This window comes from Salmo salar, chromosome 15, assembly GCF_965601325.2.
Source record: "Salmo salar chromosome 15, fSalSal1, whole genome shotgun sequence".
Classification (NCBI taxonomy): Eukaryota; Metazoa; Chordata; class Actinopteri; order Salmoniformes; family Salmonidae; genus Salmo; species Salmo salar.
The window spans coordinates 39,369,971-39,395,928 of NC_138305.1; the positions used below are offsets into that span (position 1 = coordinate 39,369,971).

General features: G+C 44.7%; 1 protein-coding gene across 2 annotated transcripts in view; it reads left to right on the plus strand.

Moving 5' to 3' along the window:
* The window catches only part of LOC106571319 (laminin subunit alpha-4), a 33,860-nt gene extending 14,186 nt beyond the window's left edge, over nt 1-19,674 (plus strand). For both annotated transcript variants that reach the window (XM_014144255.3, XM_045695645.2), the window contains 29 exons: nt 277-441; nt 575-768; nt 3,248-3,364; nt 3,946-4,094; nt 4,438-4,579; nt 4,679-4,772; nt 4,873-4,989; nt 5,133-5,318; nt 5,526-5,665; nt 7,364-7,528; nt 8,313-8,458; nt 9,402-9,564; nt 9,790-9,923; nt 10,075-10,246; nt 10,419-10,550; nt 10,667-10,809; nt 10,993-11,122; nt 11,236-11,373; nt 11,485-11,618; nt 11,785-11,946; nt 12,600-12,753; nt 12,950-13,143; nt 13,287-13,476; nt 15,442-15,597; nt 16,253-16,412; nt 17,016-17,146; nt 17,245-17,338; nt 17,752-17,871; nt 18,174-19,674. In XM_014144255.3, the coding sequence (XP_013999730.3) occupies nt 277-441; nt 575-768; nt 3,248-3,364; nt 3,946-4,094; nt 4,438-4,579; nt 4,679-4,772; nt 4,873-4,989; nt 5,133-5,318; nt 5,526-5,665; nt 7,364-7,528; nt 8,313-8,458; nt 9,402-9,564; nt 9,790-9,923; nt 10,075-10,246; nt 10,419-10,550; nt 10,667-10,809; nt 10,993-11,122; nt 11,236-11,373; nt 11,485-11,618; nt 11,785-11,946; nt 12,600-12,753; nt 12,950-13,143; nt 13,287-13,476; nt 15,442-15,597; nt 16,253-16,412; nt 17,016-17,146; nt 17,245-17,338; nt 17,752-17,871; nt 18,174-18,319 (4,268 nt within the window). In that variant the 3' untranslated portion in view covers nt 18,320-19,674. The remainder of the gene's footprint in view (nt 1-276; nt 442-574; nt 769-3,247; nt 3,365-3,945; nt 4,095-4,437; nt 4,580-4,678; nt 4,773-4,872; nt 4,990-5,132; nt 5,319-5,525; nt 5,666-7,363; nt 7,529-8,312; nt 8,459-9,401; nt 9,565-9,789; nt 9,924-10,074; nt 10,247-10,418; nt 10,551-10,666; nt 10,810-10,992; nt 11,123-11,235; nt 11,374-11,484; nt 11,619-11,784; nt 11,947-12,599; nt 12,754-12,949; nt 13,144-13,286; nt 13,477-15,441; nt 15,598-16,252; nt 16,413-17,015; nt 17,147-17,244; nt 17,339-17,751; nt 17,872-18,173) is intronic.
* Nucleotides 19,675-25,958: the final 6,284 nt, after the last annotated feature.

A 25,958-nucleotide genomic window follows, 5' to 3' on the forward strand; every position in this document is an offset into this window, starting at 1 on the left:
ACACTGCTATGCCTCTCTGAGTACCGTACACCTCCCCCATTATTCATAATGCTTCTAGGTATGTTATAAATGTTGATATATGATATCCAATTACTTTTTAAGCCCGCCTTGCCTTAAGATTTAAATCCAAATCACCTTTGCTGTATTTCCTACTGCCATCCATTGATCTGCACTTGTTTATGAGGGTGCTTTTGGTAGTGGAGCCTCGATCATGTCCCATAGCCATATCCCAGCCTTCCTTCCCCCTGTGCTCTGTGTCGTGTCTGTGTCTCACAGAGATGATCAGTGACTGGGAGCTGTACAGTGTCCATCAGGAACTGGACCCAGAGATCATCAGACAGAAGACAGCTGTTGCCGAGGGCATGGTGGCCTGGATGAAGAAACTGGACCTTTCCCCACAAGAGCCCATCGCCACCGATGAGTCAACCGAGGCCCACGACCGTGAGAAAAAACGCACACACTCACACATAGACACATCCACACAAAGAAACACACACGCTATAGACGTGTTATAATGGGGAGGTAGAGACAAGCTTTCTGGTCTTGTGTATTTACAAATGTGTGTGTTGTCCAGTCCTTAGACGCATGCGTCAGCTGGAGAAGAAGCTGATCAGTACAGACAGCCGCGTGGCCCCGGTACGGGAGGTGCTCTCCCGCTTCACCAACAAGCTCTCTGAGGCCCAGGAGATCCTCCAGAAGGCTGCCAACACTGTCGAGGAGACGGAAGACATGAACAAAGCCAACACCGTCAAATTCCAGAGGAGTGAGGTGACTTCCCACGACCCCGGGGTCAGCTTGGACCAGAGCGTGCCGTCTGGAGCCTCTCTCCTCCTGCCTCCCCAAATGCCTCGAGCCAACTGACTGGCTGCCTGACTGACTTTATGCCTTCCCTACTGGCTGCCCGACTCCTTGGCTCTCTGCTTGCCTGACTCCCTGGCTCTCTGTGTTTGTCAGCATGGTTTCGTTACCAGAGCTCACTCTGATCACTAGTCACTTTAAACAATGCCACTTTAAATAACGCCACTTTAATAATGTTTACATGTCTTACATTATTCATGTCATATGTATATACTGTATTTTATACCATCTATTGCACCTTGCCTATGCCGCTCGGCCATCGCTCATCCATATATTTATATGTACATATTCACATTCACCCCTTTTAGATTTCTGTGTATTAGGTAGTTGTTGGGGAATTGTTAGGTTACTTGTTAGATATTACTGTACTGTCGGAACCAGAAGCACAAGCATTTTAATACACTCGCATTAACATCTGCTAACCATGTGTATGTGACCAATAACATTTGATTTGATAGCGCCCAGCTAAAGAGATCAGTGCAGCTCCAGCCTGCTCTGAGGTGCGTCAGTGCCGTCTGCCTTTATCTTCCCTCTGAATGTTGCAGGAATTCAGCTTGACTTTATCACTGGAAAGCAACTGTCCTTCTCCTTCCAACGAATAGACCAGATATTCCCTCTCTGCCATACAGTATGGGGGTTGTAGTTGTTCCCAACATCTGCCAGAGAACTCAGTTACCCATGGTATTTAGTAGTAGAGAACAATAAGACAGAAACCGCTGTTAGGGATTGTTAGGAGGCACAAATTGTGGGGTTGATACATTATTGTACAACACAAGCGTAACCCCATAGCCAATATAAAGAGGATATGCCCCTTAGAGTTGAATACCCACAGCTACTTGAATGTGTACAGTAATTTTGTACAGCTCCTTAACGTTTCCTCAGTCTGAGGCATGAGGCTAGTTAGACAAATTAAAGATTTTCCATAATGTTTATAGATCCAAAATACAATACAACAGGCCTGTTGTTTCTATTCATTATGGTGTGAAACCCTGAGGGATTGCGATTCTAATTTATACCACAGTCTGGCCCTGTTGTCATGCACAAATTGACATTATGGGCCCATTGTGGTTGTGCTGTAGTGAAGGCTGGAGCTAGGAGCAACCAGCTGCTGTAGTGAAGGCTGGAGCTAGGAACAACCAGCTGCTGCAGTGAAGGCTGGAGCTAGGAGCAACCAGCTGCTGTTGTGAAGGCTGGAGCTAGGAGCAACCCGCGGCTGCAGTGAAGGCTGGAGCTAGGAGCAACCAGCTGCTGCAGTGAAGGCTGGAGCTAGGAGCAACCAGCTGCTGTAGTGAAGGCTGGAGATAGGAGCAACCAGCTGCTGCAGTGAAGGCTGGAGCTAGGAGCAACCAGCTGCTGCAGTGAAGGCTGGAGCTAGGAGCAACCAGCTGCTGCAGTGAAGGCTGGAGCTAGGAGCAACCAGCTGCTGTTGTGAAGGCTGGAGCTAGGAGCAACCCGCGGCTGCAGTGAAGGCTGGAGCTAGGAGCAACCAGCTGCTGCAGTGAAGGCTGGAGCTAGGAGCAACCAGCTGCTGTAGTGAAGGCTGGAGATAGGAGCAACCAGCTGCTGCAGTGAAGGCTGGAGCTAGGAGCAACCAGCTGCTGCAGTGAAGGCTGGAGCTAGGAGCAACCAGCTGCTGCAGTGAAGGCTGGAGCTAGGAGCAACCCGCGGCTGTAGTGAAGGCTGGAGCTAGGAGCAACCAGCTGCTGTAGTGAAGGCTGGAGCTAGGAGCAACCAGCTGCTGTAGTGAAGGCTGGAGCTAGGAGCAACCAGCTGCTGTAGTGAAGGCTGGAGCTAGGAGCAACCAGCTGCTGCAGTGAAGGCTGGAGATAGGATAACCAGCTGCTGCAGTGAAGGCTGGAGCGAGGAGCAACCAGCTGCTGCAGTGAAGGCTGGAGATAGGACAACCAGCTGGTGCAGGGCTGTATGTGTGTGTTATCTCCTTGATCTGGGCCTCGGCTTCAAATCTATTCCATGAATGGTGTACTGTCCAAACAGGAGGCCGACCATAATCTGGGGCTCTTCCTTCCCATAGCAGATTAGTCAACACAAGTCGTGGCAGGAAAAACATAGCCAGGGTTACTATGGGGGAAAGAGAGTGTTACTGTACCATACTCATAACTGCTGTCAACACATATCTCTCTCTTGCCTCTTTAGGGCAAAATACAAGTTGTTAAAGGGAGTGCTATAAATTAAATGTTGATGTTCTGCATCGATTAGGCTTGCAGCTTTCATTTGACATTTGAAATGATTCTACCTATGATTTATGTACTTTTATGATACGAGTGCTCATATGGGAGAGATACATAACCTGTACTCTCTACACAATGTATATTCTCGGTACTATACAGTAGTCAGAGTATTCACTAATCCTGTCCACTCTCTCTCCCAGGCCAAGCAGCATGAGCTGATAGAGAACTACGAAGCTGTGAATGACACCTTGCAGATGGCTAAAGACCTTATCATGGACACTGAAAATACTGTGGCCGAGATGCATCTCCTGGTGCAGGTAAGGCCTGTTCTCGGCCTGTATACTCTGAGGAAAAAGGCTTCCAAAAGGGTTCTTCGTCTGTCCCCATAGGAGAACCTTTTTTGGTTCCAGGTAGAACCCTTTTGGGTTCCATGTAGAATCCTCTGTGGAAATGGTTCTACATGGAACCCAAAAGTATTCTACCTGGAACCAAAAAGGGTTCTTCAAAGGGTTCTCCTATGAGGACAGCCGAAGAACCCTTTTAGGTTCTAGATAGAACAAAATGGCTAAGAGTGTACACACCATAGTCACTATTAACCTGCTATGCCTGAAAGCTTTGGGTTTTGGACCCCCTCAATGAGGTCATCATGTAATGTTTCAGTTCATGTGTTGAATATGGCCTGACAGGGAGAGTCCCATGCAATCCATAACAAATTTAACAGACAGACAAAATGAGAGACACATTTTTGGAATTGCTTGGGATCGAAAAAGCCACTGCTTCTTTGAACAATTCACCTTTAAGTCACTTGCCTCTCTATTGGGTTACTCAGTAGGGAAATAGAATCATTCAGAGGTAACATTGTTAGTTAAGTCTTGGAATGGGGTCTTTGTCTATGTAGAACGTGACTGAATACCACGCTGTGATCGACGGCGCCAGCAAGGGGCTGCAGGAGAAGACTGAGGTGCTGCCCCAGGCTGACAGAGACCTGGTCCTGAGAGCCCAGGACCACGCAGAGGACCTCCAGAGTCAAGCGGACGAGCTGGAGTAGTGAGCAGTAGTGATGTTACATAGTAGTGATCTAATCATTGCATCACTCTAAGCACTCCTCCTTAGTCCATTATAAATGCACATCACATTGTAGAACCAACCAACTACTAAGCACAACTACACTTGAATATCCTCTACTCCATGATAATGGACACCACATTCAAGAAACAAAATCACAACTGAACATGTTTATCCAACACTGGATAAAAGCACCATTGAATGGCCACCCTTTAATGTACAGTAGTTAAAAGTAGGCCAGCACTTCAGCTATGTTCCTTATCCTCAATGCTTTACAAACATTCTAACCAGACATTGATTTTGTGGTATGTTTCTTTTCACCTAGTAATCTGAAACGCAGTGATGCCAACGGCTTCGTGCAGAAGGCTCTGGATACAGCCAATGTGTACAACAACATAGTCCAGTACATCGAAGAGGCCAACATCACTGGACTGACAACAATGGATTTAGCAACAAGAGCTGAGGATGTAGGTTGTCTGAAATGTGCAATTAGCTACATATCATATATTTAGGCTACTGTACAGTGATTTTCGCTTGGTAACCTAAAACTGTGCTGTCTATGGCAGGCCAGGGATGGGATCAACACCCAGCTGGGGTTTCTGAAGACCCAGAGTGAGAATGTCTTCAAGGAATCTGTTTCATTGCACTCTGAGCAATTCGGTATGACACATTTTCTGGTTCAGCATTGCTTGATTATTGTTAGAGACTAGCTTGTACAGGTTATCCTCAGTGATGATGCATGTGTGAATTATCTCCACAGAGGTTGAAGCTGAGGTTCTGGACAAGATGAAATACATTGAGGAGACCAAGGAGACTATGGAGGATTACACCAAAAAACTAGTGGTAGTACTGAAAGATATCAAGGGAATTGAGCCAGGTAAAACACATTATTTTTCTGGGCCATAGCCTATTTAGGGTCTCTGACATACACATCATTGTATTCACCGCCCTTCCAAGGTTGCTCTCCTCATTTCTCTAGTGACATTTCTTTTTGTTCTGAATTCCACTCTGACCTTCCAGGCAGAACCACCAAGCGTCTGGAGCTCACCAGGGAGGTGGCTGAAGGCACCCTGAACCGCTCAGTGGAGGTCCTGCAGACCATCACCCCCATCCACGGGAAGGTAGAGGAGTGGGCCACCAACATGAAGAACCAAGATTACTCTGCTGCAGCCTTTGACCGCGCTGTAGTCTCTGCTGGGGAAGCAGGTACAGTACACTCATACGGACTACAGCATTTCAATCCTCAACAGAGAAGACTTAATGACTAAGCATTACACTCAAACTAGCAAGTGTAAAACTGAACAGAGATTCTCAGAAAAAATGCTCTGTGGTTGTGGTGGCTTAATAGAAAAAAGTAGTTGAAATATTGTTGTAAATTGTCATTTTCCTCTCCATCTATGGTGGTGTTTTTAGTGGAGAACCTGTCTGAGCTGGTCCCTGAACTGCTGGATAAGCTGCGTGTGGTGGAGGAGAAGAACCCAGTGAACAACGTGACCACTAACATCATGAGGATCAGAGAGCTCATTGCCCAGGCCAGGAGTGTGGCCAAGAAGGTCAAATCAAATGTATTTATATAGCCCTTCTTACATCAGCTGATATCTCAAAGTGCTGTACAGAAACCCAGCCTATTACCCCAAACAGCTAGCAATGCAGGGGTAGAAGCACGGTGGCTAGGAAAAACTCCCTAGAAAGGCCAAAACCTAGGAAGAAACCTAGAGAGGAACCAGGCTATGAGGGGTGGCCAGTCCTCTTCTGGCTGTGCCAGGTGGAGATTATAACAGAACATGGCCAAGATGTTCAAATGTTCATAAATGACCAGCATGGTCAAATAATAATAATAATCACAGTAGTTGTTGAGGGTGCAACAGGTCAGCACCTCAGGAGTAAATGTTAGTTGGATTTTCATAGCCGATCATTGAGAGTATCTCTACCGCTCTTGCTGTCTCTAGAGAGTTGAAAACAGCAGGTCTGGGACAGGTAGCACGTCCGGTGAAGAGCTCAGGGTTGCATAGCCGCAGGCAGAACAGTTGAAACTGGAGCAGCAGCACGGCCAGGTGGACTGGGGACAGTCATCATGCCAGGTAGTCCTGAGGCATGGTCCTAGGGCTCAGGTCCCCCGAGAGAAAGAAAGAAAGAGAGAATTAGAGAGAGCATACTTAAATTCACACAGAACACTCCAGATATAACAGACTGACCCTAGCCCCCGACACATAAACTACTGCAGCATAAATACTGGAGGGTGAGACAGGAGGGGTCAGGAGACACTGTGGCCCCATCCGATGATACCCACGGACAGGGCCAAACAGGCAGGATATAACCCCACCCACTTTGCCAAAGCACAACCCCCACACCACTAGAGGGATATCTTCAAACAACAACTTACAATCCTGAGACAAGGCCGAGTATAGCCCACAAAGATCTCCGCCACGGCACAACCCAAGGGGGGGCGCCAACACAGACAGGAAGACCACGTCAGTGACTCAACCCACTCAATTGACGCACCCCTCCTAGGGACGGCATGGAAGAGCACCAGTGACTCAGCCCCTGTAATAGGATTAGAGGTAGAGAATCACAGTGGAGAGAGGGGAACCGGCTAGGCAGAGACAGCAAGGGCAGTTCGTTGCTCCAGTGCCTTTCCGTTCACCTTCACACTCCTGGACCAGACTACACTCAATCATAGGACCTACTGAAGAGATGAGTCTTCAATAAAGACTTGAAGGTTGAGACCGAGTCTGCGTCTCTCACATGGGTAGGCACACCATTCCATAAAAATTGAGCTCTGTAGGAGAAAGCCCTGCCTCCAGCTGTTTGCTTTGAGATTCTAGGGACAATTAGGAGGCCTGCGTCTTGTGACTGTAGCGTACGTGTAGGTATGTACGGCAGGACCAAATCGGAAAGATGGGTAGGAGCAAGCCCATGTAATGCTTTGTAGGTTAGCAGTAAAACCTTGAAATCAGCCCTTGCCTTAACAGGAAGCCAGTGTAGGGAGGCTAGCATTGGAGTAATATGATACAATTTTTTGGGGTTCTAGTCAGGATTCTAGCAGCCGTATTTAGCACTAACTGAAGTTTATTTAGTGCTTTATCCGGGTCAATATTATCACCTTAACAATTACTATATCACAACCGAAATGTACTTTCAACCACCTATGATGAGATAAATCCTATATAGTCTCACGTTACTATAATCCCAAGTCTTGTTCGTAATCAAGATTGTATGACACAGATATATCATGTTTTGTTACACCATAGGTCCAAGTGTCCATGAAGTTCAGCGGTCAGTCATCGGTTCAGGTGCAGCCCCACACCAACCTGGAGGACCTGAAGACAGTGACCACCATCAGTCTGTTCATCAGGGTGGACCCAGATAAGGACCCTATCGAGGACCGCTTCATCTTCTATCTGGGAGACAGAAACGTGAGGAGGCTCAGGGGAGAGGAGGGACAGGGAATAGGGAGCCGGGCTGGTGCTGGGTTCAGCAGCTTGGCTCTTCTCTAAAGCAGATATGTTTGTCCTGTATAGCCAACTCGTGCTGTTGTGATGTCACTACCATGGGAGTTTGCCATACAGCATAAACACATCTGGGATCAGGATAGCAGCATAGACCACAATAGCCCCTGTGATCTGACTGAGGCATTGTTCTGTTGTGTGCAAGAAGTGGGTGGGTGGGAGGAGAGGGGTGCAGAATGGCCCAGGTCTGCTATTGAAACTTCCCAGACTTGGACCCTGAGGACGGCCTGAGATGAAAGGGAGAGCAGCTTGTGTGCAGATGAATGGTTTGTTGTCATTATATGAGCAGGAGAGGCCTTTGAAAGCAGACGGTTGCCGTTTTTGAAAGGTTTCCAGGAAACCCCTGTTAACAATAGTGTGTGCCTTCAAAGTCGGGGATCCTTTACATAAATGGCGTTATCCCCCACCCATAGGGGCTTATTGACAGCAGGGCAGATCTCTCCTCTCTGGGCCTCTCTGTTCTCATTAACGATGCTGCTTACCCTGGTGATTCTGCCACTGCTGTAAATTATGCAGTGGTGTTGCTTAGAAATGCCACTCTCAGTGACCATTCGTTGGTTTTATGAACCCAAAGATTTGGTTGTTTTGCTTTCCTTGAAAAAGAGCACAGGCAGGGATTCCATATTACAGTACATGTATTAAATGTTGTATAAAACCTATATCCTTGGTTTTTGTCCTATATATCATATAGGGTAGGAAGGACTACATGGGTCTGGCAATCAAGAATGACAACCTGGTGTACGTCTACAACCTGGGAGAGGAAGATGTCGAGATCCCACTTGGTTCAAAGCCTGTCAGCCAATGGCCTCCAGTCTTCAACCTCATCAAAGTGGAGAGGTACAGTAGAGTATTTCCTAAGAAACAGATCCACACAGATTGACTATCATATTCTGGTAGCAGATCAGATAATATTTGTTAGAGAAGACTTCTGTCGTGTCTGCTGTCATGCCTTACATGTTTGGCATCATGACTGACAACCAATGACAAAGGACTTGGCTAAAGCACAGACAGTACAGACAGAGGTGGAAAAAGTACTGAATTGTCATACTTGAGTAAAAGTAAAGATACCTTAATATTAAAATGACTCAAGTAAAAGTGAAAGTCACCCAGTAAAATACTACTTGAGTAAAAGTCTAAAAGTATCTGGTATTAAATGTACTTAAGTACAGTGGTGGAAAAAGAACTCAACTGTCATACTTGAGTAAAAGTACAATTAAATGCTATACATCAAATTCCTTATATTAAGCAAACCAAACGACATTATTTCTTTATTATTATAATTTTTTGACAGCCAGGGGCACACTCCACCACTCAGACATAACACAAATTCTTAGTTTGTAAATTAAGTGAGTCTGCCAGATCAGAGGCAGTAGGGATGACCAGGGATGTTCTCTTGATAAGTCTGTGAATTTGACCATTTTCCTGTACTGCTAAGCATTAAAATTGTAACGAGTACTTTTGGGTGTATGTATGGAGTAAAAAGTACATTATTTTCTTTAGGAATGTAGTGAAGTAAAAGTTGTCAAAAATTATAAACAGTAAAGTACAGATACCCCAAAAAACTACTTAAGCAGTATTCTAAAGTATTTTTACTTAAGTACTTTACACCACTGAGTACAGATCTGCGACCAGGCTAAAGGTCGTCCATCCATTCACACAGTCAGTACATCTGCCTAGTCTAACCACTCACAGGGAGCTAGGAGGCTGATCTGCCCATGCAGGAGGTAATGGTTTTGATGTGACTGATTATTCCCGCTACTTTGTGTCTCTGTTTTGACAGGTTGGGCAGACATGGCAAAGTGTTCCTGACCGTACCCAGTCAGGCATCCACTGACGAGCAGAAATTCATCCAGAAGGGAGAGGCCTTTGGCACCGACTCCCTGTTCGACCTGGATCCTGAAGACACTGTCTTCTTTGTGGGTGGCGTCCCCGCTGATGTCAGGGTACAGTATTACTTTCTAACAGGATATGACACCAGCCTCTGATCAGAGTTCTGTGGCATTGGCTAATGCATAGCAGACCGTTTTCATCATACAGTGTTGATGTAACCTGTACTTCACACAAGACCCATTGACACAGCAGGATTGAATCAGTATTGCAATGATTCTGTATTTACTCTTCCCTTCTAAGATAAGATTCTGAATGTTGTTCATTTGTTTTTCTTGTAGCTTCCACCTGCGCTCAGCCTAGCTCCTTTTGTGGGCTGCATCGAGTTGGCCTCTTTGAATAACGATGTCATCAGTATGTACAATTTCAAACAGACCCACAAGATGGATGTAGTTGCTTCAACACCTTGTCCCAGGTATGATATACTGCATCTTGTCCAAACATTTTTGTTGGGAACTTTAGATATTACCTCTGCCTTTAAAGAATCCACATCTACATCTGAGGTTTGTTCAGACAAGTCACTTAATGTTGACTTAAATCTAACATTGTTTTCTTTGCCCTATCAGGTATAAGCTGGCATTCTCACAAAGTCGTATCGCCAGCTACCTGTTTGACGGAACTGGATATGCCCTCATCAACAACATGGAGAGGAGGGGTAAATTTGGCATCGTCACCCGGTTTGACATTGCTGTTCGGACAGTAGCAAACAACGGCATCCTGTTACTCATGGTCAATGGGGTAAATATAGAAACAAAAATGTCACCTTTATATTTGAACAAGCAACACAGTCAGTCACTGATGCAATGCTATGCCTTGCAATGCTTCAGAGAGCATAAAGATTTACCAATCATTTTTCTTCATCATGTAACTGTGAACAATTTCTTTTGTAATTCTTCCATCTTCTTTCCAGGACAACTTCTTCCTGTTGGAGTTGAAGAATGGCTTCCTACGTCTCATGTATGACTTTGGCTTCAGTGGAGGCCCGATCGTCATGGAGAGTAACTCACCCAAACTACAAATCAACGACGCAAGATACCATGAGGTAAATCTAAATCAGCCCATTCTCTTTGTGTCTGCAGGGGTGTGCATTCTACAACTGTGAGATGTGAATAAAATAAATGTCCTCAACGGTAATCTAATCTACGCTGTTTTTTATAGGTGTCAGTGATCTATCATTACTCCAAGAAGTTAATTCTATTGGTGGACAAGAGTCACGTGAAGTCCATGGAGAACGAGAAAAAAACTCTGCCCTTCTCTGATATCTACATAGGAGGAGCCCCGTTGCACATTCTTCTCTCCAGGTGAGTTGCCCAACCAACACCACAATCATGCACTTCCTCACACCAATCCAAGGACCTGGACAGAGGTATAACCTTAAAAGCATAATTGACAATTGTAACACAATATCAACAGCTTATAACATTGACATTAGACTGAATACAGCTATGCCCTATGAAACAATGAGCCCGTTCCCTCTCCCCCAGGCCTGATCTGTCCTCCCTGGTTGGGCTGAAGGGCTGTGTGAAGGGCTTCCAGTTCCAGAAGAAAGACTTCAACCTCCTGGAAGAACCTGGCACTATTGGCATCAGCAGCGGTTGTCCTGAGGAGTACTTTGTATGTACTGTAGTCTACATTAAACTCTACTAGACAAAGCATTGCTGCTGTATACAGAATCAACTGAACTACAATAGTTGACAATGTCCCTGTTGTGTCTTGGATTGTCACAGATGTCCCGTAAAGCCTATTTCACTGGAGAGAGCTACCTAGGGTCTGCGGCAAAGATATCTCCTTTCGACACCTTCGAGGGAGGCCTTAACTTCAGGACACTGCAGCCTACTGGTCTCCTGTTCTACCACAGCGAAGGGGTATACTGATTTATTCTTAAATCAAGAATGCTCTCTTTTTAATATGAGATCCAAAAGGAACTACAAAGGAAATACAACTGTTATAAACCCTCCTCTGTCTTTCTCCTCCAGTCTGATGAGTTTACCATTACCCTTGAGAATGGAGCAGTGGTATTGAACTCCAGAGGCACCAGAGTCAAATCACAGAAGAAGCAGTACAATGATGGAATTACCCATTTCCTGGTAGTTTCAGTGAATAATGACAAGTAAGAATCCAATGTATGGCTCCCATGTACAATGTGCTTTTACGGATTGCCCTGCTGTTAAGGCACTTTGAGATTACTTCATATTTGAAAGGTTTCTTTGAATATAGAATAGGCTATCATTATTCATTGCACTAATTGGCTTATGAACCATATAATTCTATCCTAGGTATGAGTTGGTGGTGGATGACAAAGACAAGCATGAGAAGAAACGTCCGACTACTGCCCCGTCAGCATCCACAGTGAGGAACTTCTACTTCGGAGGCTCTCCCAGCAGCAGCAGCAGCATCAAGAACTTCACTGGCTGCATCAGCTATGCCTACATCAGCAGGTCACACTCTCTCACTGCCACAGCACTCAGACCACATTAGAAATACATAGACAGGATTGCAACTCAAGTGGCCTCGTAGCCTAATGCATTTGATGAAATGGATTGTCATGGAACCTATATAGAGAAGTCACTTAAGTGATTGGGAGTCCCATAGAGCGGCGCACAATTGGCCCACCGTTGTCCGGGTTTGGTCGGTGTAGACCGCCATTGTAAATAAGAATTTGTTCTTAACTGACTTGCCGAGTTAAATAAAGGTTACATTTAAACAATTTAAAATAAAGCAATTTTATGGGTGAGCTGACCTCATCCACCGCCAGTCAATGCTGAATGTGTTTCTGTAAAGAGCATTTTATTAGCGAGTGAACAAGTCCAAGTTTGCACACTGTTAGTGAGCCTGTTTCCTTTCTCCAGGGACTGCTGTTATGAGAGCATGCTAATTGATCATTTGGCTTAGGTTGGTTAGTGAAAACCTAGCTGCCTAGCTTTATCTATGAGAGGAGGAAAGCCAGGCTCACAAATAGAGCTGCTGTTGAGAGCCGAGTGGGAGGACAAGGAGTGTGTTTCCATGGAGACAGAGTTGTGTGTGTGAGTATCTCTATGGCTCTTATGTCTTTGGCACTTAGATGCTATTCCCTCTCGCTCTCTCTCTTCAGACAAGACAGAGACATTGAGCCAGAGGACTTTCAGAAGTACACTGAGAATGTCCAGACCTCTCTGCAGGACTGCCCTGTGAAGCGACCGTCCGCTGCCCTGTTCTCAAAGCAAAGTAAAAACTCTGCCAAACCCAAGAAGGGCCATACAAGGAAGGTATAAAGACATACATTAATTTCCATACATGTCAGTGAACAGTTTGCTACAAAATGTCAATTTTCATTTTTATTCATGCCCATCTTGGTATAATCAATGCAGAAGGAGTACAGAATTAATCAGTGAATATTGAACTAGAGGCATGCATGCATTGACCCACTACTAACAGTCAAGTGACTTCCTTTGTCTCTCAAAGGTGGGCAGAGATAAGTCCAACCTCCCAAAAGGCCTGTTGGGACTGAATAGTGATGACCAGGAGCCAAGAGAGACAGAGGAGACGCCCTGCTACCGGTCCCCCAGGCCCCGTGCCACCCGCCATGCCCATCACTATGGGGGCACTGCCAACAGCAGGCAGGAGTTCACAGACATCCCAGGGTCCCTCTCTGAGAGGTAAGGCCGGGGCTAGGAAAACATTGTGGGTACATAGGTTGACCAGAAGTCAACCAGAGGTCCATCCTGAACTCACTCTACACATGAACTCCACTTTGGTTTCTTGGTCTAAGTACTAGTCCTTATTCACCTTCCTCCCCCAGGTCTCACTTCTCCCTGTCCCTGAAGACCCAGTCCTCCTTTGGCCTAATATTTTATGCATCAGATGAGGCGGAGGACAACTTCATGGCTCTCTTCCTGGCCCATGGCAAGCTGGTGTACACATTCAACCTGGGTCAGCAGAGGGTCAAGATCAAGAGCCTGGAAAAGTACAATGATGGAGCATGGCACAATGTAAGTGAATGTACTTATTCCCCACTATCCATACAAAAATACATGACGTTGACCTCTGACAGTCACACATACAGTATACCAGACCTGGGATAACTATAGTTTTAACTATGCTTTATAAAAAATAAAAAAAACGGGGGAACAAGTAGTTGACTACAACTACTTGCATACAGATCCCAAAAATGGACTACTTTTTAAACTAATTGAATACAGATCTCAGAAGATAACTACTTTTGTAAACTATTAAATACAGATCTGGGCTCCTGTACTTTTTTTAACAGAAAATTATCATAATCCATTGGATAATTTGTCAATTTTCACTTATTTTTTTAGCTAGTCTTTATAAAAAAAAATATATATATATATACTGTATATGACCATTTCATAAATGGTATAATTGCGTGATATTAAAGCATTTTGCATACCCACTCCCCCCATCGGCCCATTACTTTGATTGGTGTAACGTTAGTTAAAAACCACGAGTGTCTATCCAGATAATGAAAAGGCACGTTGTGCATGATCATGAGCAAAATCATTGTAGCCGATCATTTCACTTCCCTTGTGAGAACCATGAGCTCAGGCTGACTTGGCTTTGCTGTACCCCAGCCGAAGCCTGCCAGGAGCCTACCTACCAAAGGTTGCACCGTGTCCATTACAATGTAGAAAAACGCATATCAGCTATCTTTCAATACTTATCCATATTAGCGGAGCTTCATCTTATTCTTTCTATCTATTTCTATGGCATATTCGCAGACACAATTTATGGAAGATGCCAAAACTTTGAAGATAACAATAGATGGCAAAGCCAAAGATAGGCCAGTGGTTTCCTTCTGTGGCAAAGTTTTGCCTAAATCAATGCTATGACAAATCCAGTGCGAGAACAAGCCACAGAGCCAGCTGGCTAATCTTTTGAATATGGTGGAGTTTAAAAAAAGAAGCTAATATTAGCTATGTAGATAAGGTTAGAAAGATAGCTAGCTAGATAAGGTAAGCAAGATAGCTAGCTAGATAAGGTTAGCATGCTAGCTAGCTAGCTACACTGACAGATGTGAATATGTATCAATTGCCTTCATCATTCTTCAAAGGTGGAACCTAAACATCCATTTATTTTTTTATTTAACCTTTATTTAACTAGGCAAGTCAGTTAAGAACAAATTCTTATTTACAATGACGGACTACACCGGCCAAACCCGGACGATGATGGGCTAATTGTGCGCTGCCCTATGGGACTCCCAATCACGGCCGGTTGTGATACAACCTGGAATGGAACCAGGGTGTCTGTAGTGACTACTCTAGCACTGAGATGCAGTGCCTTAGATCGCTGCGCCACTCGGGAGCCCCCCAAAGGCATGTTTCATCTCTAGGACAGGAAATTACATGGAAATAGTTGCGGGTAACTTCCCCTGGGGGGTCTTTCAACACCTAACAACACTTTTAACTTTTTTAAACACTTTTAACATAGGCCAGGCCCTGTTGTTACCTCGTCCCAGCGATAATGCCTTGCATTATGCCTGTGAAGAAAACACTTCAATTTGCTCAACTTGCCATTGGTTCAACTTACCCCATGGCAAAACATTTGAGTGTATTAGCCCACACAGCTACAAGGATGCACTTTCATGCTAGGTTTAAGACCTCATATTGAAGCTTATAGAGACCTCAATTGAACATTCTTAAAAGTATCTACTTTTGTTTAGATACGAGCATCATGAAACCTCTAACACAATACATGTATTTGACCTAACCACTTTTTCCGTGTGGTATCTTTCTAAATATACTCCCTAAAATAATGACTTCCAAAATATTTTGTCAAATTATACATTTTGTGTATGCTTTCCTAGAAACAATTTACCCCTTTGGCTCAACTTCCCTACAGAAATATATAATTCTATATTAAGATAAACCACTAGTTTTTAGCAGTGAAATACTCCAACACTTCAGTGTGACAGCTCTGTCCTGTCTCTCCTGCAGGTTATTTTTATCCGTGATGGGAATCTAGGCCGATTAGTCATTGATGGACTGACAGTGCTGGAGGACAGAGCTCAGGGCTCCAACGTTTCCTGGCACGTCAGCAGCCACCTCTACTTGGGAGGGGTGCCCCCAGGGAGGGCCCAGAAAAACATACAGGTAAGATTTACATTTACATTTTAGTCATTTAGCAGACGCGCTTATCCAGAGCGACTTACAGACTTACATTTCATACAATGCTTTTTTTTTTTTTTTTTGTACTGGCCCCCCGTGGGAATCGAACCCACAACCCTGGCGTTGCACACACCATGCTCTACCAACTGAGCCACAGGGAAGACACACCTCTTAGCACCCAGGAGTAGTACCATTCAAAAGTAGTGCACTTACTATATAGGGAATAGGGTGCCATTTGTAGCCCAGTAGCCTACTGAAGGCAAATGGAGCAGAATGTGACAAAGTTTTTACAGTGGAATCCTGGAAACACAAAGCCTGGCCAAGAATGTTGAAGTAGGATACAATAGTTAAGATCCTGACCTCTCCAAGAGATGTTTGGGTGATTTATGGTCCTCTAGTCTTTTATGGCATTATATGTTCACACTGGGAGCCATGCAAGTATTTTCACTTCAGACTGCTGTCTTCAGATGATACGGTTCCCATAGAGATCAGGAAACCACCAACGTGACCCCTCTCTGCAAGACCGTATTTGTTAGTGCAACATATTTTCCAGACATTTACCACTCTACTCTACTACAATGATAGGACCAGTCTAGTCCTACTCATTTACGCTTCCTTGTGCTGTATTTGTCTCCTGTAGAGAAACTCTGCATACAGCTTCACTGGCTGTGTGAAAAACCTTCAGCTGAACGGCCAATGGCTGTCCTCCGTGTCCCAGACCTTCGGGGTGACGCCATGTTTCGAGGGACTCTCCGAGTCGGGGACATACTTCTCTGAAGAGGGTGGATATGTTGTCTTGGGTAATACACAAACACATATTATTCTCCTGAAAGCCCTTCTGGCTTCATACTGTGGTTGAATCATTCCAGATTAATTTGAAGTATGATACCAAAGGAAAAGCTTGTGAAACATTGATTTGCTGCAATCTTCAGGACATCGTATCGTTGTACACTAATAGTTTTGGCAGGGTCTGGAACTGTTTGGAAACAATGAGTCAACTATATCACACGCCATTTTATATTTCCTCTGGAAAGCAGACAAAACCCTTGGGCCGCTCACCAATCCCCACACAGACAGCGATGCAGAGAAACTGTAGTCAGGATAGGGGAATACAATATCCTCAGTGCAGCTGTGGTGAAAATTTCACCTGGTGGAAAAGTCGAGGGCACGGAGGAGAGTTGAAGACCCAAAACTCTTGGGAGCCGAGCTGCAGCTGTTTGAGTCAGGGCAGAGCAATTTCACACCCTACTGTGGCCGGCTAAGTTTCACACGTGGACATACCTCATTGGGCTGAAGGGCAGTGAAATATTCCAGATTACAGACGTTTAAAGGGGAGGTTCAGAATAGGAGGGGGTTGTAAAGCAGACTTTGTTTGAACTTCTCTTTCTGTCCGTCTCACTCAGATGATACGTTCAACCTGGGGCTGAAGTTTGAGCTGGTGGTAGAGGTGCGCCCCCGTGTGGCATCAGGGGTGCTACTGCATGTGTACACAGCAGCCGAGGAGTACCTCACCATATATATCCATCAAGGAGCAGTAAGCCACTAATACAAAGTCATCTGTATTCATTTGCTGATTTTCTATTTGTAGATCTTGGACTTGTCATCAATGAAAGTGTTGTTCTATGCTCACAGGTGGTGGTGCTGGTGAACAATGGAGTTCGTGAGTTCTTCACTCAGGTCACTCCTAGACTAGGGATGTGTGATGGGAGCTGGCACAGGATCACAGGTAAGAGGCTTCCCTTCACTGACTGCCCTGATTTAAACAGGATGGCACCATGATTTATTTACACTGATTGGCCCATGTTATGTAGGTCCGTGACGATACCAGTATTGCAATGTTTTTTCCATGTCAAAAAAGAAAAGATGACGCAGACTTTACTATTTGGTTCCTTAAAAAAATCTGCTGTAAATAAAATATTGTGTGATATAGCTTGGAAAATAAATGAATGTGACTGATGACAACATAATGATGTTTGTTTCCAACATTAGGGCTGTTTTCCTAAAGAAGTTAAATCCGCTTTGCGTTTTGTTTTCTTGCCATAATACTAACGAGTATCGCAATACTGGTATCATCCGGCCCTAATGTTATGTGCAGTGACTGATAACAATGCATTCCTTCCTTCCTCCTCTGGTTCACAGTGATTCGAGATGCCAATGTTGTCCAGCTTGATGTCGACTCAGAGGTCAATCACGTGGTGGGACCACTCAACCCCAGCACCCAGAGTGCCAGGACCCCTGTGTTCATTGGTGGAGCTCCAGGTCAGTAGCAAGGCCATGCATCTCTAGACTACTCAACTCTCATACTAGTTGTAAACACTACTTATAACACCTAATTCCTGAGATCCCATCCACAAATCACATCCAAACTGTAACAACTTTGTATAGGTTGCTGGGGGGTGAAATTAAGAAAAAAAAGGATGCTATACAAAAAAATCATATGATCTACATTACAGCTATAGTAGTTTCATCCAATTACTTTTTATGCTGTGTCTTTGAACAGATACAGAGGCTGTAAGTAGTAATGAATGTGTTTAAATGTTATTTATTATCTATCGTCCTAGAATCTCTTCTTCCAGAGGGCATTGCGACTAGGAGGGCCTACACAGGCTGTATGAGGAAGCTGATTGTGAATGAGAGCCAAGTGAGCTTCAGTAAAGCTGCCCTGGTCAGCGGGGCCGTCAGTGTGGGCTCCTGTCCAGCTGCCTAAAGGGCTGTCATAACCAATACAGGCCAGCTCTCCAGCAACAAGACTGACCAAATTCTGCTGTCATAACCAATACAGGCCAGCTCTCCAGCAACAAGACTGACCAAATTCTGCTTCATAACTATCTATCCTTCTTCACCAACGCAAAATGTATTGTTCGGCGGTAAAGAGAATGACCCAGAAATGTAAACCACCCTCCCTATGAATTAGTCTAGTTTCACAAGAGAAAAAAACTATTTTTCAAAGAGCCTCAGTGTTTTTGTTTCTTTGAAGGACTACAACATGTTGTGATTAAGGACCACTGCATTTCCAGTGCTCATATTATAGCCAACTGAAAAAGGCTTGTAAATGTATCTTCATTCTCTTAATCTACATTGACAGTACTCATAAATCATACTCACACTCCAAAGGGACGGGTTTGTTTAGTCTACGACAGCTGTGATGTACTGTAGAAGTGCAACCAACTCCAGTTCCAGACAATGCTTCCACTACCCTATTTTGTAATCTCAATGTAGCCACATCTTTGTCTTTTCTATGTTTTTATTCATTTAATTTATAAGTTAATTTCAAATAATATATATACACTACCAATCAAAAGTTTGGGGTCACTTAGAAATGTCCTAGGATTTTTGAAAGAAAAATACATTGTTTGTCCATTAAAATAACATAAAATTGATCAGAAGCTGGAAACGGCAGATTTTTTTATGGAATATCTACATAGGCATACAGAGCCCATTATCAGCAACCATCACTCCTGTGTTCCAATGGCACGTTGTGTTACCTAATCCAAGTTTATCATTTTAAAAGGCTAATTGATCATTAGAAAACCCTTTTGCAATTATATTAGCACAGCTGAAAACTGTTGCCTGATTAAAGATAAAAGTGGCCTTCTTTAGACTAGTTGAGTATCTGGAGCATCAGCATTTGTGGGTTCGATTACAGGCTCAAAATGGCCAGAAACAAAGAACTTTCTTCTGAAACTCGTCAGTCTATTCTTGTTCTGAGAAATTAAGGCTCTTAACTGTTTCCAGCTACAATAGTCATTTACAACATTAACAATGTCTACACTATATTTCTGATCAATTTGATGTTACAAGGACATTTGTGACCACAAACTTTTGAATGGTAGTGTATATATTTTGCAAATTTGGGAGAGCAAAACAAAACAGGCAGACAATACATAACATAATACCACACAGACAGTACACTAAAAATTAAGAAAAATAAATAAATAGGTGGTAAGGAAATGGCAGTCACTAGAAGGGGCTACATCCGCATGTAACAAAATAGTCTTCATTGCTTTGTCACCTTGTTGTTTTTCTACATTTGTTCTGCTGAATAAAATGGATCTTCTAAAATCCTTGCTGTTATTACTTCATTCCCCTCCCACATGAAAGACACTGGTCTGATTTACAGATGTGGTCATAAAATATACATGCAGCTAATACAATAATATAGCTTTTTCATTCAACATTTTTCATAAACTGACACAGCGAGAGAAAGAGAGAGAGAGGTAACGTCTTACCAGTACAGTACTGGTCAAAAGTTTTAGAGCACCTACTCATTCAAAGGTTTTTCTTTGTTTTTACTATTTTCTACATTGTATAATAATAGTGAAGACATCAAAACTATGAAATAACACATATGGAATCCTGTAGTAACCAAAAAAGTGTTAAACAAATCAAATATGTTTTTTATTTGAGATTCGTCAAATAACCACCCTTTGCCTTGATGACAACTTTGCACACCCAGATGCAGACAGTGTCAAAGTAACAAAAGTTTACTACTAGAACAGGGGCAGGCAAAACGTGGCTATAGCGGCGTGACCGCACATCCGGCTTGATGTTCTTGGATCCTGTTCGGTAGGAGAGGGAGAAGTTGAACCGGGTGAAGAGCAGAGCCCATCTAGCTTGCCTGGAGTTGAGACGCTTGGCGGTGCGGAGATATTCCAGGTTCTTGTGGTCAGTCCACACAATGAACGGATGTTCCGTCCCCTCCAGCCAGTGCCTCCACTCCTCCAACGCCATCTTCACCGCGAGAAGCTCACGATTCCCCACATCATAGTTCCTCTCCATGGCATTGAGGCGATGGGAGAAGGCGGCGCAGGGATGTAACTTGAGGTTCAGGGCAGAATGCTGGGACGGGACAGCCCCCACTCCGACATCCGAAGCATCGGCCTCCACCACGAACTGGCGGGACGTGTCAGGATGAACCAAGATGGGAGCTGCAGGGATAAAAGTTGCGGAATCGTAGGCTGGGGCCAATCCACCACTGCTCTCCCCTTCCCGGGATCCATCTTTACACTCCCTGCAGCGATGATGTAACTCAGGAAGGGGATTGTGGAGCACTGGAATTTGCACATCTCTGCTTTTACAAAAAGCTCGTTCTCCGGGAGGCGTTGGAGAACCTGTCGGACGTGGAGCACGTGTTCTTGGGCGGAGCGGGAGAAGACGAGGATGTCGTCAAGGTAGACGAAGACGAACCGGTTCAACATCTCGCAGAGAACATCATTAACCAGAGCCTGGAACACCGCTGGGGCGTTGGTAAGGCCTAGTGGCATGACCAGATACTTGTAATGACCGCTGTCCGTATTAAAGGAAGTCTTCCACTCGTCCCCTTGCCATATCCGCACCAGGTGGTAGGCGTGCCATAGGTCCAGCTTGGAGAACACGGTGGCCCCCTGGAGCGGCTCGAAGGTCGAGGAGATGAGTGGTAGCGGGTAGCGGTACTTCACCGTGATGTCACTGAGACCCCGGTAGTCGATGCACGGACGCAGTGTTTTGTTTTTCTCCACAAAGAAGAACCCTGCGCCAATGGGGGAGGCAGAAGGACAGATGAACCCTGCAGCTAGGGAGTCCTCAATGTAGGTCTCCGTAGCCTTGGTCTCCGGACCCAACAGAGAGTACAGTCGTCCCTGGTGAGGAATGGTGCTAGGGAGGTCACTCCCGCAGTCAATAGGGTCGGTGCTGCGGAAGCGATGTGGCCCGGGCCTTACTGAACATCTCCAAGATGTCCTAGTACTCTGCGTGACTAGTGGAGAGGCCCGGGCAACTTCTGAGCCCACAGGAAGATGTTCCGGGGCAGGCTGCGCTGACTTCAGACAATGAGCGTGGTAGAACGGGCTCCAGCCCATAATGGCACCAGCAGTCCAGTCTATGATGGGATTGTGTCGCTGGAGCCAAGAGAATCCCAATACCATGGGAACCTGAGGAGACTTAATCAGCATGAATTGGATTGCCTCTCTGTGGTTCCCTGCACTCGTAGGTTGATGGGAGTGGTATTGTGAGTGACCCGGCCTATAGAGTGCCCGTCCAGCTCTCTAATGTCCATGGGAAGGGAGAGGGGCCTAGTGGGGTTCCCCAGCTCGGACGTCAGGGTAGCGTCCAAAAACTCTCATTGGCCCCAGAGTTGCTGAGTACCCCTGTGAGATTTCGGCTGGTTCCATCACAGCAGGATGGCATGGAAAGGGGTGCGAGTAAGGGGAGAGGAAAGGTTCTCCATAATGCCCACCAGAGTACTCGCCCCTTCTTGATCAGCCTTGTTTTTTAATGGGCAGGTAGCTACGAAATGTCCCGTAGCTCCACAATATAGACAGCTCTGGGTGTGGAGTCGGCGTAAGCGCTTAGCCGGCGTCTATCTAGCCCTGCCCAGGTGCCTGGAATCTGAAAGAGGCGAGTCGACGGCCCTCGGTGATTCCTCAGAGAACCCGGGTGACGTTGGGTTCACTCGAACATGTAGACTTTGGCGGTCTACGGGATTCTTCGGAGGCGAGGTGGAAATCGAGGACGAACGAGGGCGACTGGGCACAGATTCCCTCTCCCTCCTATGTTCTCGAAGCTGCTCATCGATCCTTATAGTCAAGGCTATGAGGGAGTCAAGGTCCATCGACAGCTCCCGGGCTGCATGCTCATCTTTGACCACCTCTGATAATCCGTGAAGGAACATGTCGAACAATGCTTCCAGATTCCAGGCACTCTCAGCCGCCAACGTACGAAAATCCACTGTGTAGTCTGCCACACTACGGGAGTCTTGACGTAGCTGGAGCATCTTACGAGCAGCCTCTCTCCCGGACAATGGAGAATCAAACACCTTCCGAACTTCTGCCACAAACTCCTCTAGACTGAGGCAGACAGCGGACTATTGCTCCCACACCGCCGTAGCCCAGGCGAGTGCCCTCCCGGACATCAGCGTTATGATGTACGCTATCCTCGAGGGGTCCGAGGTGAACGAACACGGTTGCAGCTCGAAAATGAGGAAGCACTGGGAGATAAAAGCCCATCAGGTTCCAGAATCTCCAGTATTGCGCTCCGGAGGAGGTAAGCAGGGTTCTCGGGACACTGGGATAGGCTGGGAGATTACAGGTGTGACCCGCTGCCCAGTGGGGAATCCGCGGAATTGCTCCAGAAAAGTCTTGAACGCTTGGTCATGGCATTCTGCCAGGGTATGGTCCCTCCATAAGACATTGCAGTAACTCCTTCTGTCGTCCAATGATGGCTCCTTGCAGGGAGATGGCATTGTGGAGCTGGTCTGTGTTTGCTGGGTTGGTCATGGCCAGTTCGTAGTATCACGTTTTTAGGGAACACCCAGATGCAGACAGTGTCGAAGTAACAATAGTTTATTATTAGAACAGGGGCAGGCAAAACGACAGGCCAATGGCAGACAGAGGTCAGTAATCCAGATCAGAGTCCAAAGGTACAGAACAGCAGGCAGTCTCAGGGTCAAGGGCAGGCAGAGGTCAATAATCCACGGCGGTGTGACAAGGTACAGAACAGCAGGCTGGCTCAGGGTCAGGGCAAGCAGAATGGTCAAAACCGGGAAAACTAGAAAACAGGAATTATAGAAAAAGACAGGAGCCAGGGGAAAACCACTGGTAGGCTTGACGGACAAAATGAACTGGCAACAGACAAACAGAGAACGCAGGTATAAATACACAGGGGATAATGAGGGGAGATGGGAGACACCTGGTGGGGGGTGGAGACAAGCACAAAGACAGGTGAAACAGATCATGGTGTGACACATGATCACTTTCTCCATATTGGAAGGCATTGTTTTCACTTCAAAAAGTGACTCTGTATTTTTATTACCAATCTCTGTTGGATATTCACTTTCTGCTTCAATATTAATTAAATGTCTATTATTTTAAGATTCATATGTAATGCGTTGGAGGGATCAATATGTATTAACTGGGTTGCACTGTCTTAGTGCCCAGTAGATGTCACTCTCTGTCCATAATAAGTCTGGCACCTGAGACAACAGGGAAACAGACGCAGTCTCTATTTTGCCTACTTATCGGGGGGGACCCACTGATCCTGAAGAAATTTTAACAGGAAATCATGTTCAACATTCATTGGTTCTTTTTAACTGGGTATGGGCTTATTTCAAAATGTATTACCAGGCTGCAGGAAATCTTCTAAGCTTTTATAGTTCTATTGGTTAGGAGTAAGTCAAGTCCTGTACAATGCTTTAACTCAAGACTTTACAAGTTGCATTTATATTTTCGTTCAGAATAGGTTGTGCCTTTAGATTTTGAGAAAATGAACAACTGAAGAAGAATTTTTCACTTCTCTTATTGATTTCTCAAACCCCAGACCATGGCCCTGTCTACTTGGTCTGCATCGCTGACCAAGTAGACAATGTTGCGCCTTTGGGTTTGAAACTCTGTGCTCAAATTCTCAAACTGCCTTGTACATTGGTCTGAAAGTTTGATATATGAAGTTCTGTAAATTATAATGTTCCAAGAAGTTACTGTCTGATATTCTATGCAGCAATGACAATCCGTTGGTGTACAATGTGAGCTTGATACTTTCTTATCTCTGTTTGCTCAACCTGCTCTACCTGTTTTAATGTCTATGGCTACAACACCTTGAAAAGGGGGTGCTGTATTGAAGCCATCATGCCTCCATCTTGGCACTCCCCCACCAGTGTAAAAAATATATTGGAAGCTATAGAAATGTTATTTATTAATGTCTCCGTTCGTTTTTGACATGTTTATTCTATTACAAACACCTTACTGCATACTTGTAAATTATATTAGGTGCACTAAACAAAAACAAAAATAATTCCTTAAAGTATCATTTTTTGAGATTACTAATGTTACTGTTCTCACTACAACAACAAAAATACTTAAATACAGGTCCTTCTGTCCTTCAAACATTTAATTGAAGTACTGTACAATTCCATTCATTCCTATGGAGGACTGCTCCTACTGGGGATTACCAATATGGCCAAAAGGTGGTTTCCAAGCCTCTCAATGGCCAATACATAGCAACAATTCGTCGGGGGCATGGACTCTAGGAGGTGTCGAAAGTGTTCCACAGGGATGCTGGCCCATGTTGACCCAGCAGCTTTGCAGTTCTTGACACACTCAAACGGCACCTACCGCCATACCCTGTTCAAAAGGAACTTAAATATTTTGTCTTCCAAATGGCACACATACGCAATCTGTGTCTGAAGGCTTAAAAAATCGTATTTAACCTCTCCTCTTCATCTATGCTAGGGTTTAATACATTTTGCACACTCTTGGCAAAGCATGCCATTCCATGAGTGCAGCATTTATTTTTATTTTCGAATCAATGAGCCCAATCAGTCCTCCATGACAACAAAATCATAAACAACAGAGTAGAGGTGGCTAATAAATCCTTCGTTTTGGGGTCGTGCTCAGGTAAAACAATTTGGCTAATCTATACTTCCATATTTCCAAGTCCTATTCTTGAAGATCAAGGGGTATAACATTTATTGGAATGACTGTATTTCTGATATAATTGAATCATATTATTATATGTAGTAGAAAGTGATGGGATAGAAGCCTACATAACCAAGCCATAAAGTAAAATTTAACATCCATAAATAGCCAGCTATGTAAACTTTAACATTGATTTATCCTGCAATATATGTCGTTCAATTGGTAACATACATTTTTGTCTATCACGCTGGTATGAATGATTCGAGAGACAGACGCAGGACTGCGTAATAGGTGTTTGTATTATACCCAAATATGGCGTGCCATGTAAAGGCACGGGGACGAAGACCAACCAAACACTATACAAAACACAGGGTTGAAACCCAAACAAAAGAACGAGGAGTACTTCGAATAAATAACACAATGATTATCACAAGGGACGAGACCTGTAATCATCTGCGCAATCCACAATGGCATGAAAGCCAAAACACACAGCACACGTACTCACACGCACCAACGGACATTGTAAAATAATCAACAGGACACTGGTAAACCAAGGGCACACTTATACAATTGCTAATCACTGGGAATAGGGGCCAGGTGTGCATAAAGAACGTTCCGGGGGGATCCATGACATTGTCTTCTTCTAATGCCTCATCTAAAAAGTAACGGAATGTAATCAGAAATGTCATCTAAAAGTAACTGAATGTAATCAGATTACGTTACTGAGTTTGGGTAATCCAAAAGTTACATTACTGATTACAATTTTGGACAGGTAACTTGTAACTGTAACTGATTACATTTAGAAAGTAAACTACCCAACCCTGCTGATGAGCCATATATTAAATACACTTTATGAGCCCTGCATTAACGATATTTAATGAGCCCAAATGATTGTGCTGTTATCCATTTCATATATGATATAGGCTACTGCACATTACACATGACAGAAAAACATAAAAG